This window comes from Megascapheus bottae, chromosome 17 (assembly GCF_031878675.1).
Source record: "Megascapheus bottae isolate mThoBot1 chromosome 17, mThoBot2.hap1, whole genome shotgun sequence".
NCBI classification, from domain to species: domain Eukaryota; kingdom Metazoa; phylum Chordata; class Mammalia; order Rodentia; family Geomyidae; genus Megascapheus; species Megascapheus bottae.
In genome coordinates this window covers 30,317,685-30,334,409 of record NC_143525.1, presented here as the reverse complement: position 1 = coordinate 30,334,409, position 16,725 = coordinate 30,317,685, and the positions used below count along the sequence as shown (strand labels likewise).

At 38.4% G+C, this 16,725-nt stretch overlaps 1 protein-coding gene across 1 annotated transcript in view; it reads left to right on the top strand.

The window, feature by feature from the left end:
• Positions 1-16,725, top strand: part of Nlk (nemo like kinase) — a 133,878-nt gene that overhangs the window by 56,381 nt on the left and 60,772 nt on the right. The window contains exon 2 of the mRNA XM_090350625.1: positions 13,208-13,337. Within this exon, the coding sequence (XP_090206751.1) occupies positions 13,208-13,337 (130 nt within the window). The remainder of the gene's footprint in view (positions 1-13,207; positions 13,338-16,725) is intronic.

Genomic DNA, 16,725 nt, shown 5'->3' with positions numbered 1-16,725 from the left:
CAGCTGTGCATCAGAACAGCAACATATAAAAAATTATTTTGCAGTGTTTGTTCCTCTTGTGGATGAATTTACTTTATTGTTCTGTTAACCTTAATTAAAGGTTGGGACTAGAATAAATTAATTTCCTGCTACATTTTTCCAATTTTTTTTTCTAAAATCTTACCCTACGTCTGTAGTGTCCATGTTATGGTTGTAGAATCTAACAAAAATACCCATAGAATCTGCATCCTACACTGACTACTTCATTGAAAATACATCTTTAATGAAGATACCTAGCTCCAGGCTTTGAAGTGATACTTTGGATGATAGATTCAAATTTTTTGTTCTGAGTTTACTCAGGTTTTCTATTTCTTCTTGTGTCATTGATAGCAATATTTCTCTTGCTAGGAATTTTTCTATTTTATCTGAGTTTTTTGATACATTGGCATGTATTACTCATATAGTTTCTTAATTCTTTTCATTTGTGTAGAGTCAGTGGCATTGTCTCTTTTGTTCATTCTTGATTTTTGTTTTGTGTCTTTTGGGTTGTCTTAAGGAGTTTAATTAAAAGTTAATTTTTTCTTTTCTATTTCCTGGAGATCATTCTGATAAATATTATTTTGTATGTACATGGGTATTGTGCCTTAGTATTCTTCCCCTTAAAAGTTTCCTTTGGAAAAATCTTTTGTTTCTTTTTTCCCTCTCTCTCTATTCCTCCTCTCTCTCTCTCTCTCTCTCTCTCTCTCTCTCTCTCTCTCTCTCTCTCTCTCTCTCTTCCTCCTTTCTTTCCCCCCCCCCCCCCCCGCCCCGCAATATTGGGGCTTGACTTAGGGCCTGAGCACTGTCTTTGCACCTCCTCAAGGCTAGCACTCTACCACTTGAGCCACAGCACCACTTCCAGCTTTATCTGTGTATGGTATTGAGGAATTAAACCCATGGCTTTGTGAATACTGGGCAAGCACTCTACCACTAGGCCAAACTCCCAGCCATGTAGTTCATAGTTTTTAATTCAAAATAAGTTTTTTGTTGGTTGTGATGGTTTTATTTTGCTCATACTGAAGTTTTGAACTCAACTTCATACTTGTCTGGCACTCTACCATGAGCCACACCTTTAGTCTGGCTTTTTGCTGATTATTTTGGAGATGGAGTCGCACTGACTTTTTGTTCATGCTGGCTTTGAACTGTGATTCCCTGGATCTCAGTTTCCTGAATAGGATTATAGACATGAGCCACTGGTACCTAGCTCATATTTTTATTGGGGGGGGGGGTGTGGCAGTCCTGGGCTTGAATTCAGGGCTTGAGACCTGTCCTTGTACTTTCTCAAGGCTGGAGCTCTACCACTTGAGCCACAGTACCACTCCCGGTTTTTTTCTATGTAGGTACCGAGGAATCGAACCTGGGTCTTCGTGCATGCTAGGCAAGCACTCTATCACTATGCCAAACTCCCAGCCCCTATTTTTAAAAATTTTTAAATTTAAAAAATTACTATATTTAACTGCTGTATATCTATCTATCTATCTATCTATCTATCTATCTATATATATATTTTTTTTTTTTTTTTTTTTTGCCAGTCCTGGGCTTGAGCTCCTGAGCACTGTCCTTGGACTTTCTCAAGGCTAGAGCTCTACCACTTGAGCCTCAGCACCACTTCCGGCATTTTTCTATGTATGTGGTACCGAGGAATCGAACCCGGGTCTTCATGCATGCTAGGCAAGCACTTTAACCACTAGGCCAAACTCCCAGCCCCTGCTGTATATATTTTTGTTCATTATGCAGTACCCTTTTTGTCTCTTGTCTCTAGTGATATTTCTTATTTTGAAGTTTATTTTGAGATCTCCTCTTCCTTCTCCTTTTTAACAGGCTAATTAAAAACTTGAGGCATAGCTCTACATTGTGGTGCTTCAGCAGTTTCCTTCACAATTGGAAAAGTTAGGGGGAGTGTGATGAGATTAGGGGTAGGACTGTGGTCCTAGATTCTGCTGACATTCCATTCCTGTACTGCCTTTTAATAGAACATTCTTTTGTAATGAAGGGAAAAAAATTAGGGAAGCAAATTCCTTTGAAATTCCACCAAAACATAAAAAAAAGTTAATAGACAGAATGGTTACTAGACAGAATGAACCTGTGGCACAGAGAAAGAAGTGATAAAGTCCACTGGGCTTCTACATCCATGTGAAAAAAATGTTAGACTCATCATCTTTAGAAGTTACTCATTATACAGATTTCAATCCACAGAGCTTTATTATACTAGGAAACTTAATTGGACAGTTTTCCTTTAAAAAAACAAAAACAACAAACCCTTCTTAGTAGCTAGGTGGCAGTGGCTCATATCTGTAATGCTAGCTACTCAAGAGGCTGAGGTCTGAGGATCATGGTCTGAAGGATTGTTGTTTGAGCAGGAAAGTCCTTTAGACTCTTTATCTCCAATTAACCACGAAACAGCCAGAAGTGGTGCTGTGACTCAAGATACAGAGCTCTATCCTTGAGCAAAAAAGCTCAGGGACGTACGTGGGCATTCCCTGAGTTCAAACCCTGTCCTGAGCCAAAAAAAAAAAAGTACAGTAACAAACAAAAATATGCAGAATTTCCAGGTGCTGGTGGTTCATGCCTGTAATTCTGGCTGAGAGCTGAGGATCCTGGTTCAAAGCCAGCTTGGGCAGGAAAGTCTGCAAGACTTTTATGTCCAATTAACCCCTAGAAAACAGGAAGTGAAATTGTGGCTCAAAGTGACAGAATACTAGCCTTGAGCAAAAAAGCTCTGGGACAGCCCCCAAGCCTTAATAACAAAAACATGCAAAATGAAATATATAACTCAGTGCTTTCAGTACCATACATTCAAAAGACTATTACATTTGCCAGGATCTAATCAGCAGAAAGAAACCACAATCAGATATTTAAATAGAGTTCAATATGAAAAATGCTAATTAACTACAAAGTTGTCATCTAGGTAATTACAAAGGCAAGAAGAGAGCACTGAGATCACAAAAGTAGCATTTTCTACCTCACACCTGGGAAAATGCAGGGAAGAGCTTGTCATTGTTAAAAGTTATGATTATAAATGGAAGAAATTCTGCCAACTATGCAGTGTCAGTATCTGATTTGAAGGACACTAGTTCTGCAAAACCTGGAGAGAGTATGCAACCAGATTCAGCTATAGTTATTAGAAGCCACTACTTTTTTTTTTTTTTTTTTTGCCAGTCCTGGGCTTGAGCTCAGGGCCTGAGCACTGTCCTTGGACTTTCTCAAGGCTAGAACTCTACCACTTGAGCCTCAGCACCACTTCCGGCTTTTTTCTATATATGTGGTACCAAGGAATCGAACCCGGGTCTTCATGCATGCTAGGCAAGCACTTTAACCACTAGGCCAAACTCCCGGCCCCTAGAAGCCACTACTTCTGCTGGTAGTTAGATTGTTGCATGGATAGCACTTACAGAAACAAGAAACAGACCAGAAGAAGCCCTTGGGAAGGAATAGATCTCTTCTTCCATCTCCCAACTTTACAATCACCCTTGAAAGCCTTTTGGTGTCAGAATCTATCATGGAGCCAGTTGGCATAACCAAAATATATTTTGCAGAGATATCCTTAGTGTTACAGATCAGTGTTTAGTTGGCTGGATTTGAAACTGGAAGGCAGCCTGGGCTGGTCTGAAACCAGGACTTCCCAGTCTCAGCCTCTCACATAGTTTAGATGACCGGTACACACTACTGTACCTAGCTGTGAACTATGAAGAGCTCTCATGAACTTTTCTGTCTTGTGCAGCCTCAAAGTCCAACCTTCCATTCTCAGCCCTTCAGCTAGTTTAGGGTTAAAGGCTTCAGCTACCAGTGCCTGATAAGAATGGAAAGTTTTACCATATTGCATCTTCTTGCCCATGAATATATCTTTCATTTTATTTACTTTATTTTGTTGGCCATGGGATTTGAACTCTGGGCCTGGGTGCTGTCCCTGAGCTCTTCAGCTCAAGGCACTTTACCACAACCTTCTATTCTCAGCCCTTCAGCTAGTTTAGGATTAAAGGCTTGAACTACCAGTGCCTGACAAAATTTGAAAGTTTTTCCATCTTGTATCTTCTTGCCCATGAATGTATCTTTCTTTTTATTTTATTTTATTGGCCATGGGATTTGAACTCTGGGCCTGGGTGCTGTCCTTGAGCTCTTCAGCTCAAGGCACTTTACCACTTTGAGCCACAGAGCCACTTTCAGTTTTCAGGTGGTTAATTGGAAATAAAAGTCTCAAAGACTTTTGTGCCTTGGCTGGCTTTGAACCATAATCCTCCTATCTCAGCCTCCTGAGTAGCTAGGATTACAGGCATGAGCCATCAGTGCCTGGCTTCTTTCCTTCTATTCTTTCATTTCTTCCATTAATTTTTTTTAGTTGTTTGTGTAGAAGTTTCACATAGCTTTTGTTAGATTTAATCTCAGATAGTGAATTTTTATACTATCATAAATATTTCTAGAAATTACATTTTTGAAAATTTTCATTTTCTTTATTTTTATGCAGGTAGACCTCCTTTTATTATACCTGTCACCCAGACTTAATAACTGTCAAGAATGCATTATCTTATTTTATTATTTTTGTTTTTGGGCAGTACTGGGGTTTGAACTTAGGGCCTTACACTGCTAGGCTGAACCATGGTCCAGCAAGACTGCTTCATTTTTAAACTATCTTCTTATTATTTTTTCTGAGATATTTTAAAAACAAGTCTAGATTTTATGTCATTTCATATAACAAATTTAGAGATTATCTCTAGGAAATACAGACTTTAGCCAGGAGCGGTGGCTTACACCTCTAATTCTAGCCAGTCAGGAGGTTGAGATCTGAGGATCATGGTTCAAAGTCAGCCTAGGCACTAAAGTCTGAAGACCCACAAGAAGTGGTTCTATGCCTCAAGGGGTAGGGTGGTAGCCTTGACCTGAAAAGCTCAGGGATAATGCCCAGGCCCAGAGTTCAACTCCCACCACTGACAAAAAAAAAAAAAAGAAAGTAGGATTTTTAAAAAACATAACTGCAGTTTGCATGTCATATTCACAGGTCCCCCTTTATTTCAAAAGTACAATTTAAAAAATTGCTTTTTTTCTGCACAAGGTCTTATGTAGTCCAGGCTGGCCTCAAACGTACATCCTAATAACCTTCAAAACTGCCTTTTGGGCTAAGGTGGAGCTCATTATTAGAGTGCTTCCTTAATGTGCAGAGGTCCTATTTTTTTTTTTTAAAGAGATTCTCCTGTAACTTTTTTTTTTTTTTTTTTTTTTTGAGTCATTGGGCTTGAACTCTGGGCCTGGGCGTTGTCCCTGAGCTCTTCAGCTCAAGGCTACCCCCTTCTCCTAAAACTTTTTTTTAAGTTGGATGACAGTGGCTCATGTCTGTAACCCTAGCTACTCAGGAGGCTGAGATCTGAAGATTAAGGTTCAGAGGTAGTTCTGGCAGACAAATCAGTGAGGCTCTTATCTCCAAATAACCACCATAAGTTGAAACTGAGGCTCAAGTAATAGTGCACTAGCCTTGAGCAAAAACACCTGACAGTGCCCAGACACTGCATTCAAACCCCAGGATCAACACCAAAAAACAAAACAAAACAAAACAAAAGAAGATCTAAGCCCTGGAGTTTGGCCCAGTGGTAAAATGCTTGCCTAGCATGCACGAAGACCTGGATTCAATCCCTTGGTACCACATACATAGAAAAAGCCAGAAGTAGAACCGTGGCTCAAGTGGCAGAACACTAGCCTTGAGCAAAAGAAGCTCAGGGACAGTGCTAATGCCCTGAGTTCAAGCCCCAGAACTGGCGGTAAACAAGCAAACAATATATTTGCAGTCATAACAAGAGTAAAGGACAAGGCCAGGAATGTGGCCTAGTTGTATAGTGCTTGCCTAGCATGCATGAAGCATTGGGTTCAATTCCTTGGCACACATAAACAGAAAAAGCTACAAGTGGTGCTATGGCTCAAATGGCAGAGCTCTAGGCTTGAAAGCCCAAGGACAGGGCTCAGGGCCTGATTTCAAGCCCCAGGACTGGGAAACCAAAAAAAACCAAAAAACCCAAACCCCTGTCTTTTTCAAGTTTGGATATGTTTATATGCACTTATAGACCTTTTGAGACCTGTGTTTTGTATTCAGTAATTACTCAAATACTAACTTAACCAGTAAAAATTAAATCATGATAACATGTCCCTTATGACAAGAATAGTTTTGTTTTGTTTTGTCTTTTTTTTTTTTTGCTGATGATATGAACTTCCTTTTTGAATTCATAAAGGTTTTTCTTTTTCTTCTGTGTGTGTCACTTGGGACCTAGCACCCCCGCCCCAGGCCGTGGCATATTCTTAGCACATTTCTCACTGAGGGTGGGTGATATCCTCAGCCTACATTAGTCTTTTGATACTTGCAAAGCCACACTGTTAAAAACCTGCCATGTTAGTAAAACTCTTTTTTATTTTGTAGACTTAATGCCACTTCCTAATTTTTTTAACATTTATATTCATTAAAAAAATTACTAAATATGTGACTTTCAGGAAGTCATCAATGAGATTAAAAGCAAGTACTTTTTTGTGTGACAGTTGTAGGTACTATTTGTGACCTCTTCTTGCCCAAAGTTGTTAAAATTAAAAATGAATATGGATTTATTTTCCTTTGTGGCTTTGCTCAGAAATCTTTCCTCTGTTGCAACTGGTTTCCTCCCTGTGTAATGTTCATAAGTCTGCTTCAAAGAGAGGATTGTGGCTTGTTGGTCATGAAAAACTTCCTAGATCTGGCAGATTGGACTGTATTTATCATGTTTACCTAATAACATTTTTTTAAAAAAACCCTCACTGAAAAGACAGAGTAGCCACTTGCTTGCTTGAAGGTAAATCAGACTTCTCACAGAGATACTTAGCAGTGACTGAAAAGGAAGAGTATATTTCTAGAGCATGTGTAATATGGATGGAATTAATTCACTCAGAGCCTGAAGAATAATATATCATTCTTAAAAACATATGAATTAACAAAGTAATTTTCAGTTATTCTTCAACTTATACAGCATTATTGATGGTCACTGAAAGGGGTCGTAAATGTCAGGTCTTTCTAGTACTATTTTACCCTTTACCTGCTGGAACTTTTTTACTCCAGGTTAGTGCTCTATCACCTGAGCCACAGCTTTTTAATTTGGTGGTCTGATCGTCAGATCTCGGCCTCCTGAGTACTTAGCCTGCCTACCTATTCTTCATCCCTTCTCCTTTATCAGTATACTTGGATGTTTCACCACAGATTATAATGGCCCATTGCTTTTTATTTCAACACAAGAGTTAAGGATGTTTAAGTTTATATTTAATTCTTTCAGTTAAATATAGATGCTTTTGCTGTTCTGACCAATAAAGTTTGAAGGATATGATAAAAAAAAAAAAAAGAATGAACTAGTTACTACCTTGGTTTGTTGGAGATTCTTTTTTTTTTTTTTTTTTGGGTTGGTCGTGGGACTTGAACTCTGGGCCTGGGCGTTGTCCCTGAGCTCTTCAGTTCAAGGCTACCACCCTATCCCTTAATACACAGCCCCACTTCAGGTTTTCTGATGGTTAGTTCGAAATAAGACTCTCTTGCTTTGTTTTGTTTTTATTCTAAGTTATTATAAAGGTGTTATACAGAAGAGTTACAGTTACATAAATCAGGTACATTTCTTTTTAGACAGTGTCATCCCTCTCCCAGTTTTTCCCTCCCAGCCCCACTCACAGGTTATATAGTTCATTTTCAACAAAGTGTCTAGTGAGCACCATTGCCGTATTTGTTCACCCTTTGTCCCTCTATTTCTGTGTCCCCCTCACACCCTCCCAAAGACAGATAAATGAACAAACAATAACAAAAAACAAAAACAACAAAGAAAAATCCTCTTGTTTCCATTTCCTGGAGTTTACAATAAATGTTATTTTGTATGATCAGAGGCACGTAGGCATTGTACCTTTAGAATGGGGCAAGGAGGTCTAGAAGATTTTGTTCTTAGTGTCAAGCTCCAAATTATTGCATAGTGAACACAAACTATTGCCTATTAAAATTCTGATTAGAAAGCACAGAGAGATACCAACATAAATTTCTTATTTTTTAATTTATTCCTTAACTCTTTAGTGTACAGTTGAATATATAAATGAACAACTAGGATAAAGGTACAACTAGGCTATATTTTCTAGACTTGTCAAAATTTTTTACTTAGCATTTGCTATGTTCTCAAGCAGTCTTAATCTAAATACAAGTAAAAATAACATCTAAGGAAATGAATTTCAACGTGAATGTGAAAGCAGTAACCTAAATATTTAGAGTTTAGTTAAGAGAATTCAGTGACTGAGATGTATACTGTATTGGAACAGTTGACATAGTAATTGTAGTATATGTAGCAAAAAATAGAAGATTGATGACAACTTTACATGAATAGAATTAGATGAACTTGATTTCTTAGTTGAAATATGCTTACTATAAATTATTTGTTTTGAACAGCTAAAAATCAACATCAGAAACATGAACTTCGAAAAGCACCAAAAACATCTAGTAAAAAGACTTTTCACCTAAGTATGAATAGGGACCTTAACAATATCTCAGATTCTTGCCAAGTAACTTCATGATATTTTAAGCTACTATTTAAAATGTCTTAAGTAACTGTTTAACGATGTCTTAAGTGACATTTGGGTGCCTGGGAAAATAACCCAAAAGAAGTTTCAATCTTGTTTCATTCCAATTTCCTGTTTGTCAGTGATTTAAGCAAATTTCTGGCAGTGGTCCTGAGATTAAGAAAATTTTATGTCAAAATGACCATAACAGATCTAAAAAAGCTTCCTGTTTTGTAATGATCCTCTTGACAACGTCTGTATCTCTCTGAAGAATGTCTTGGGTTCTTCAGGCTAAAAGTAGTTGGACTTATGTTCAGAATATAAGAAGGATTACTAACATTCTGGGCAGATATGAAGGATTCTTTCTTTACCATTCTCAAAACTTTTTAGGGCCCGGTGGCTCACCTGGTGGCTCAAGCCTGTAATCCTAGCTACTCAGGAGGCTGAGATCTGAGGATCAAGGTTCAAAGCCAGCCTGGGCACAAAAAGACCTGAGACTCCTTATCTCCAATTAACTTGTAGAAAATGGGAAGTGGGGTGTGGCTCAAGGGTAGGGCAGTAACCCTGAGCTGTAGAGCTCAGGGATAATAATGCCCAGGCCCAGGGGTAGAGTGGTAGCCTTGAGCTGTAGGGCCCAGGCTGAGTTCTAGCCCCATGACCCACTAAAAACAAAACAAAACAAAACACCTTTTTAGGGCACCGTTGGCCTACAATCCTACCTATTCAGGAAGCTGAGATCTGAGGATCATAGCTCAAAACCAGCCTGAGCAGACAAAAATCTCTGAGACTTCCCCATTCCCCACTTCCCATTTTCTAGAGGTTAATTGGAGATAAGAGTCTCAGGTCCTTTTGTGCCTGGGCTGGCTTTGAACCTTGATCTTCAGATCTCAGCCTCCTGAGTAGCTAGGTGTGAGCCACCACACCCTGCTCCTGAGAGACTCCTATTTCCAATTAACTACCAAATTAAAAAGTTATGGTTCAAGTAGTAGAGCACTACTAGCATTGAGCACAAAGACTCAGGGACAGCACCTATGCCCTGAGTTCAAGCCCCGGGACCAGCACCAGAACAACAAAACAAACACTTTAGAGTGGTGTTGGAAAAATAACATACCAATTTAAAACTTCGGTATTTACTTAGAAAGTATATACCTGTTTCTAAGAATGAAGCATGAGACGCAGTAAGGCTGGGGATCCATTATTTAGTAGGGAAAATAACTGGCCAGTAAGTGAATTGTAGGTATTATGGATGCCTTTTCTTCTTTTTTTAAATGAGGAAAGTTACCCTGAGTGTTGTTTATTATCTCTGCAGCTGCAACAAGCATGTCATTGCCAGTGCAGTTTGGAATAATCAGAGTATTGGCTCAGCAGAGGAACTGTACAGCAAGTCTTCAAATAAATAAAAGAATTCCTATATAACATGCTACCACACTTATCTGTGCTCTGTGGTGCAATTTGTGCTAAACCAAAGCATCTGCTACCTCAAAAGAGAACGAACTCAACATGGCATGAAATTACTGCACTGCCATTCACATTCATTAGAGTTACATTGTTACCAGCCATAGGCATGACTGACTTTTGCATGAATAATAAAAAAATAAAATGCCACTTTGCAAATTTTACCTTAAAACATTACAAGTCTTATGTCGAGTATGTCCAGGATAGATTTCTCTCAGAACAGCTTAATAAGATAACCAGTCAGAACAAGTAGTACTATCTGAGGCTTCCGAGAGAGCATGTCTTCCTCTTTGAAAACGAATACTTAAGGGGCTCTACTTTTAAAGATATTAAAGTACTGTTTGTCGACTGTCATAACTGATTCAGACAAAACTCATCAATGGATGCTAAAATAGTAAGTCTCAGGTTGATGAGGAAAAGGATGTTTATGCAGTTACAAAGTAGGGAGCCGTAATAGAATGGAGAATCCTGGCAGGCACCTCGTCTAAGTGGCAAGAGTTTTCACCAGCAAGGGGCATACTGACGATCATCTCCTTCCTAATATGAGGCCTGGGCTCCAAGAAGACAGTACATCTGTGTTGCCCCTTGTCAAAAATGTATAATTGAATCTAATTCTGAGAAAACACCAGACAAATTGAGGGACAGTTTACCACCTGATTATACTCTTCTAAATAATGCTTCTAGGTTAAAGAAGATGAAAGAGACATGGTATTTGAAAATAAAGTATGATCCAAAATTTTCCTTTCTTTGGAGTTCATTGCCTTTTTTTTTTTTTAATTGTCAGGATAATGTATAGAGGGGTTACAGTTACATTCGTCAGGCAGTAGGTGCATTACTTCTCACACATTGATACTCCTTCTTGTGTTTTTGTCCGTTTTCCTCCCACCACCCCTTTCATTGTCATTTTTGTCTTCTAGATAAATACAGAAGTAGATATTGAAATAAATATGCTTTCAACTAATAGTTTGAATACTTAACTTCTCCCTTGCCTTACTGTCCTAGTTAATTTTAAGTGCCTTACAAGTTTGGAATGTTGTCTAAGCAGTAGTCTCTGATATTAGCTCTTCTGGAATAATTGAGAACTCAAGGCTGGGTTTGTAGCTTAGTGGTAGAGAGCTTGCCTAGCACTGCAAAAAAAACAGAAAACAACAAAAATAGCTTTGCCAGCCAGGTGCAGTGGCTCATGCCTAGCTACTCCAGAGGCTGAGATCTGAGGCTCGAAGTTCAAAGCCAGCCGGGGCACTAAAGTCCATGAGACTTATCTCCAGTTAATCACTAGAAAGCCGAAAGTAGGGCTGTGGCTCAAGAGGTAGGGTAGTAGCCTTGAGCTGAAGAGCTCAGGGACACTGCTCAGGCCCAGAGTTCAAGTCTCATGACCGACAGAAAAAAAATAAAAAAACCCAAAACAGCATTGCTCATGATGAACACTGGAAATCCCAGCAACTCCGTAGACTGAGGCAAGGAGATCATGATCTTTCAAAGCCAGCTTGGCTAAATATCAAGACTTTTGGGAGGGGAATGTGGGGGGAGTGAGTGTCAGTCTTAGGGCTTGAACTCAGGGCCTGAGCACCTTCCCTGAGCTTTTTCAGTCAAGGCCAGTGTTATACCACTTTAAGCCACAGCACCACTTCCAGTTTTCTGGTGTTAATTGGCAATAGGAGTCTCTGATACTTTCCTGCTCAGGCTGGCATCGAACTGTGATCCTTAGATCTCAGCAAAAATGATAATTATTTTTCTAGATTCTCTTGATAGCAGAGAGCTCTCATTAAAAAAAAATACTGGAAGCTGGGGTGCTTGCTGGTAGCTCTCACCTGTAATCCTAGCTATGCAGTAGTCTTGGGATTTCAGATCCTAGTTTGAGACAAGCCTGGGCAGGAAAATTCATGAGACTTATTATCTCCAATTAACTAGCCAAAAGCCTGAAGTGGAGCTGTGGCTCAAATGGCAGCCTTGAATGAAAAAGCCAAATTGAAAGCAAGATTGAGCTCATATGGGCACACACACAAAAGAAAACACTAGAATGTATCATTTAAGAGTTTGATGAGCTGTAACAAAAGAAAGTAGTATGATAACTAAGATGAATTCATAAAGAAGTTTGGTTTCGCTTTTAGGTAGATCCTACAAATGTTTTCTTTTCAGGAGCAGTTTGATAACTATCTGATTTCTCTGTGGACAAGATGAAGAAATTGAGTGATTGTCATTCATTTAGTGAATAATTGAAAACCATTCCCACGATTAATGATTGGTTGTCACTTTCCAGATAGTTTCTAGCACTATAACTGTTGCTAAGATCTATTCTTAGCTCCATTCTAAGTTTAATTAATAATTTAGAGTCAGCATTGATGACATATAAAATGAAATTTTAAAATGACTCAAGTCTAGGAGGGATAATCTAATGATCCAATCAAGAAAGAAAATGGTTTTTGAGATTTAATAAGCAGGAATCTTTCTAAATAAAGAGCACAGGAGTAGATTCTATAAGAACAACCTTAGTGTGATAGATGAACAATGGAGGAAAGCTCATGGAATATCAATTGCCAAATGTCCAATTGGTGGTTTATTGATTTGTTTCTTTAACTGTATGACTTAATGTATATTGAGTGTCATCAGAAAAATGTTGATCACACTTGTAATTCAAAGATAAGAAAATACAGGAGGAAGTGCCACTATGGCTCATGGGGTAAGGTGGTAGATTTGAGCTGAAGAGCTCAGGGATAACGCTCAGGCCCAGAGTTCAAGTCCCATGACCGACAAAAAAAAAAAGGAAAAGAAAATACACAAATATAGGTGTTTAGAATGCTGAAAAAGAAAACAGGACATGGAACTATTAAAAAACAGATAGTGACCATACTTCTTGTGCTTTATGTCCTTTATGCTGAAAATGAAGCATAAAACTAATTTGGCTTTGATCATGCTAATATGGTATGCTGCTACTTTCCCCACCTCATCTTCAGAATGGCTTTATCACAATACTTCTTCCTCAGACATATGAAGTGATTCTTTAGAAAGTAGAGAAGTTTACATTTTTTTTCAAAAACATGGCTAACATTCTTTTTTTATCTTCTTTCATGCTAACTGCTTACACATTATTATGTTGATATAATATTGAGTGTTTCAAAATAAAGATATTGTCATGTCCTGAAACATTGGAGAGCAAAGTTTAGAATTGATTTGTCTCTTTTTCCCCCCTCTAAACATTGTTCTTTAGGTCAGTAACAGATCCAAGAGATGGAAAGAGAGTAGCACTCAAAAAGATGCCCAACGTCTTCCAGAATCTGGTCTCTTGCAAAAGAGTCTTCCGGGAATTGAAGATGTTGTGTTTTTTTAAACATGATAATGTAAGTGAAACTGGTGTTTGGGGGGAAACTGTTTCCTAAACGTATTTCCCTGAATTTGTAAAGAGCAAAGAATTGAAAAGGGTATATACAAGTATAACCTTCAAAAAATCAGCTGCTTTTATGCCAAACTCTATGAAAATTACTAAGCATATTCATGAGGTAGGTTATACAATACCTATTGGTAGTTGCTTTTACTTTCCCACATTCTTAATAAAGGAACATATATATATATATACTCACATAAAATTTTCTAGGCTGTATTCTTTCATTACCCTTTCCTTAGTTCTTTTATTTTTTGGTCCAAGACCAGGAGTTGAACTCAGTATCTGATGTGTTGCCACTTGAGCCATTCTTCCAACTCCTTAGTATACTCTTCATGTCTCTGGGGTTGTCTTAATTTTCCACTATTGAAAGTAGTTGTTTACAACCATGATGGCATACTAAAATGGCCTGAGACCACATTTGATCATAATTTTGCTTTTAGATTTGAAAATTACATTCCAATTTATATGACTTACAAAGATCTTACTTCAAATTAGCTAACATTGGGCCTCAAGTTTCAAATTCATTTTGGGATTATAGCATGTACTCTGCATTTATCAGACTCTTTCTCTCTCCCCCCCCACCCCGCACCCCTCTTTCCCCTTCTCCTCTTGTGTGTGTGTGTGTGATGGGGCTTGAACTTGGTGTGAACATTGTCCCTGAGCTCTTCAGCTCAAGGCTACCACTCTACCCTTGAGCCAAGCCCCACTTCCCATTTTCTAGGGGTTAGTTGGAGATAAGAGTCTCAGGTCCTTTTTTTCCCCCCGGGGCTGGCTTTAAACCTTGATCCTCAGATCTCAGTCTCCTGGGTAGCTAGGATTACAGGCGTGAGCCACCACTCTAGCTCTTTTTTTAATTTTAGAAATATAAACTAACAGTTGAATCTCAGGGAAAAGCAGCAAAAATTTGCAGGAAAAAAATAGGCTAGAAAGAAACCACAGCCAAAGTTTTAATGAAAGGCCTTGAACATCTGAGACTAGACTTTTTGTGATTGAACAATGAGCAATTTTAAATGAACTTTAAGATTGATTAAATGGAAGATTAATATTAATTGATACAAAAATATTGGTGTTTAGCTGAAGAATAATACTACTATTCAACAGAAAAATAGAATGTATTATGAGCGATTTAGTAAGTGGGGATAATTGGCCTCTGATTTTTAAGTACTTTATTTTTATTTTTACTTATTTATTTTTGTGAGTCATAGGGCTTGAACTCAGCCTGGCCAGGGCGCTGTCCCTGAGCTCTTCAGCTCAAGGCTACCACCCTACCCCTTGGCCTGGACTTTGTCCTTGAACTCTTCAGCTCCAGGCTACAGCCCTAACCTTAAGCTAAGCCCCACTTCCCGTTTTGTTGAGGTTAATTGGAGACAAGAATCTCAGGTCCTTTTGTGCCTGAGATGGCATTGACCCTTGATCCTCAGATCCCAGCCTCCTGAGTAGCTAGGGTTACAGGTGTGAGCCACCACAGGCAGTACTTTATTTTTTATCCTTTAAAATCTGTAATGAGAGAGTAAGATAGAGATGTTGGAAGACAGTTTTTTTTCTTTAGACAGTACAGCCCTTGAGGTAACATAGGTTAGTTTATTTATGGCTATGTTTAGAGATATGAAGACTCATGGACAGATAGACACATTGTACTTCAAAAAGTAGCTAAGGGGCCAGGAGTGTGGCCTAGTGGTAGAGTACTTGCCTAGCATACACTGGGTTCTATTCCTTATACGCATACACAGAAAAAGCCAGAAGTGGTGCTGTAGCTCAAGTGGTAAAGTGCTAGCCTTGAGCAAAAGCTCAGAGACAGCACCCAGTCCCTGAGTCCAAGCACCAGGACTGGCAAAAAAAAAAAAAAGTTTGATCAAAGAAAAAAATTGCAAAACTTTGTGATATTTGGTAAAACTAAGAATGTGATTCACTTGAACTTGATATTTTTGCTATTCTGCTTAAAATCTCTCTTCTCTTTTTTCTTTTTTTATGTTCAACAGTTGTTTTATTACAAAGAATTCTTAGAAATATTCAGATTTCCAAGCATTTGTACTTTCCTTATACTTAAGTTATTCCAGTTGCTTGATGTATTTGTGGTCTGAAAGAAATCTTTCATTTTTGGAAATCATTATAAATTAACTTCTGTGTGAAAACAAGTAAGATGTTACATTTGTCTGGCTAGTTTTCCTCATTTAAGAAATGAATTATCTAAAACCCAGACACTTGATCTTTTTCAAGGTGACAAGGAGGGGCTAGTGTATACCAGGTTCCAGCATTCTCTGAAGCACACCTCAGTATCTGTGAAACACCAAGGCTCACCAACTTACAGCCTGGTAACAGGCTAGCTTTAGTTTATACATAATAAGCCAGAGTACTTAATTTTCCTTTCCTTCACACAGATAAACATGATTTCACAGAATCTAAACCATGGGCTAAAAAATGCTCTATTTCCCAGAAATCATGTTTGTTCTGTTTTATGTATCTATATCATTTATACTTACATCATGTTTAGCGGTATGAAGGAAAGGAAAAATTAAGTACCTTTTTTTTGTGCTGGTCCTGGGGCAGGACCTAGATGTTGGTCCTGGGCTTTTTTTGCTCAAGGCTGGTGTTCTATCACTTGAGTCACAGCTCCATTTCTGACTTTTTTTTTTGGATAATTGATTGGAGTTAAGTGTCTCATGGGCTTTCCTACTTGGGCTGGATTTGAACCAAGATCCTCAGATCTCAGCCTTCTGAGTAGCTAAGATTGCAGATGTGAGCTGCTGGTGTCTGGCTTTTTTAAAGTTATGCTTGGGCGGTGGGTGATATCTCAGTGTTGGAACTCTTATCTTGCAGGTAAAGGTCATGGTTTGATCTACAGCATTGAAAGAAAAAAAATGCACCCCTTTCTTCTAGTCTATTGAAACTACTTATCAATATGTTAGTAAGTTTGAAAGTACCATTCAGATTTAGGATAATGGCTTAATTTAATTAGTTCTTGAATTTATCTTAGTTTTATCCCTATATCCAAGGATGTATATGTATAATGTCAGAGACTCAAACAAAAGTGTTCACAATGAAGAAATATTTTAAAGATGACTTCAGATTTTAATGGCTTATTATTTTCAAGTGAATACTGGCTTATATAAAGTGTTATGTGAGCCAGATACCAGTGGTTCATGCCTATATTCCTAACTACTCAGGAGACAGACCCAAGAATTGCTGTTGGGAGCCATCCCAGGCAGACAAATCTTTGAGATTCAAATCTCCCAATAACTGTTGGGGAAAAAAAAAAATCTAGAAGTAGAGGTGTGGCCCAAGTAATAGAATAAGAGCTATCAGCAAAAAGCGCTGAGCAGAAGAACAAGGCCTTGAGTTTGAAC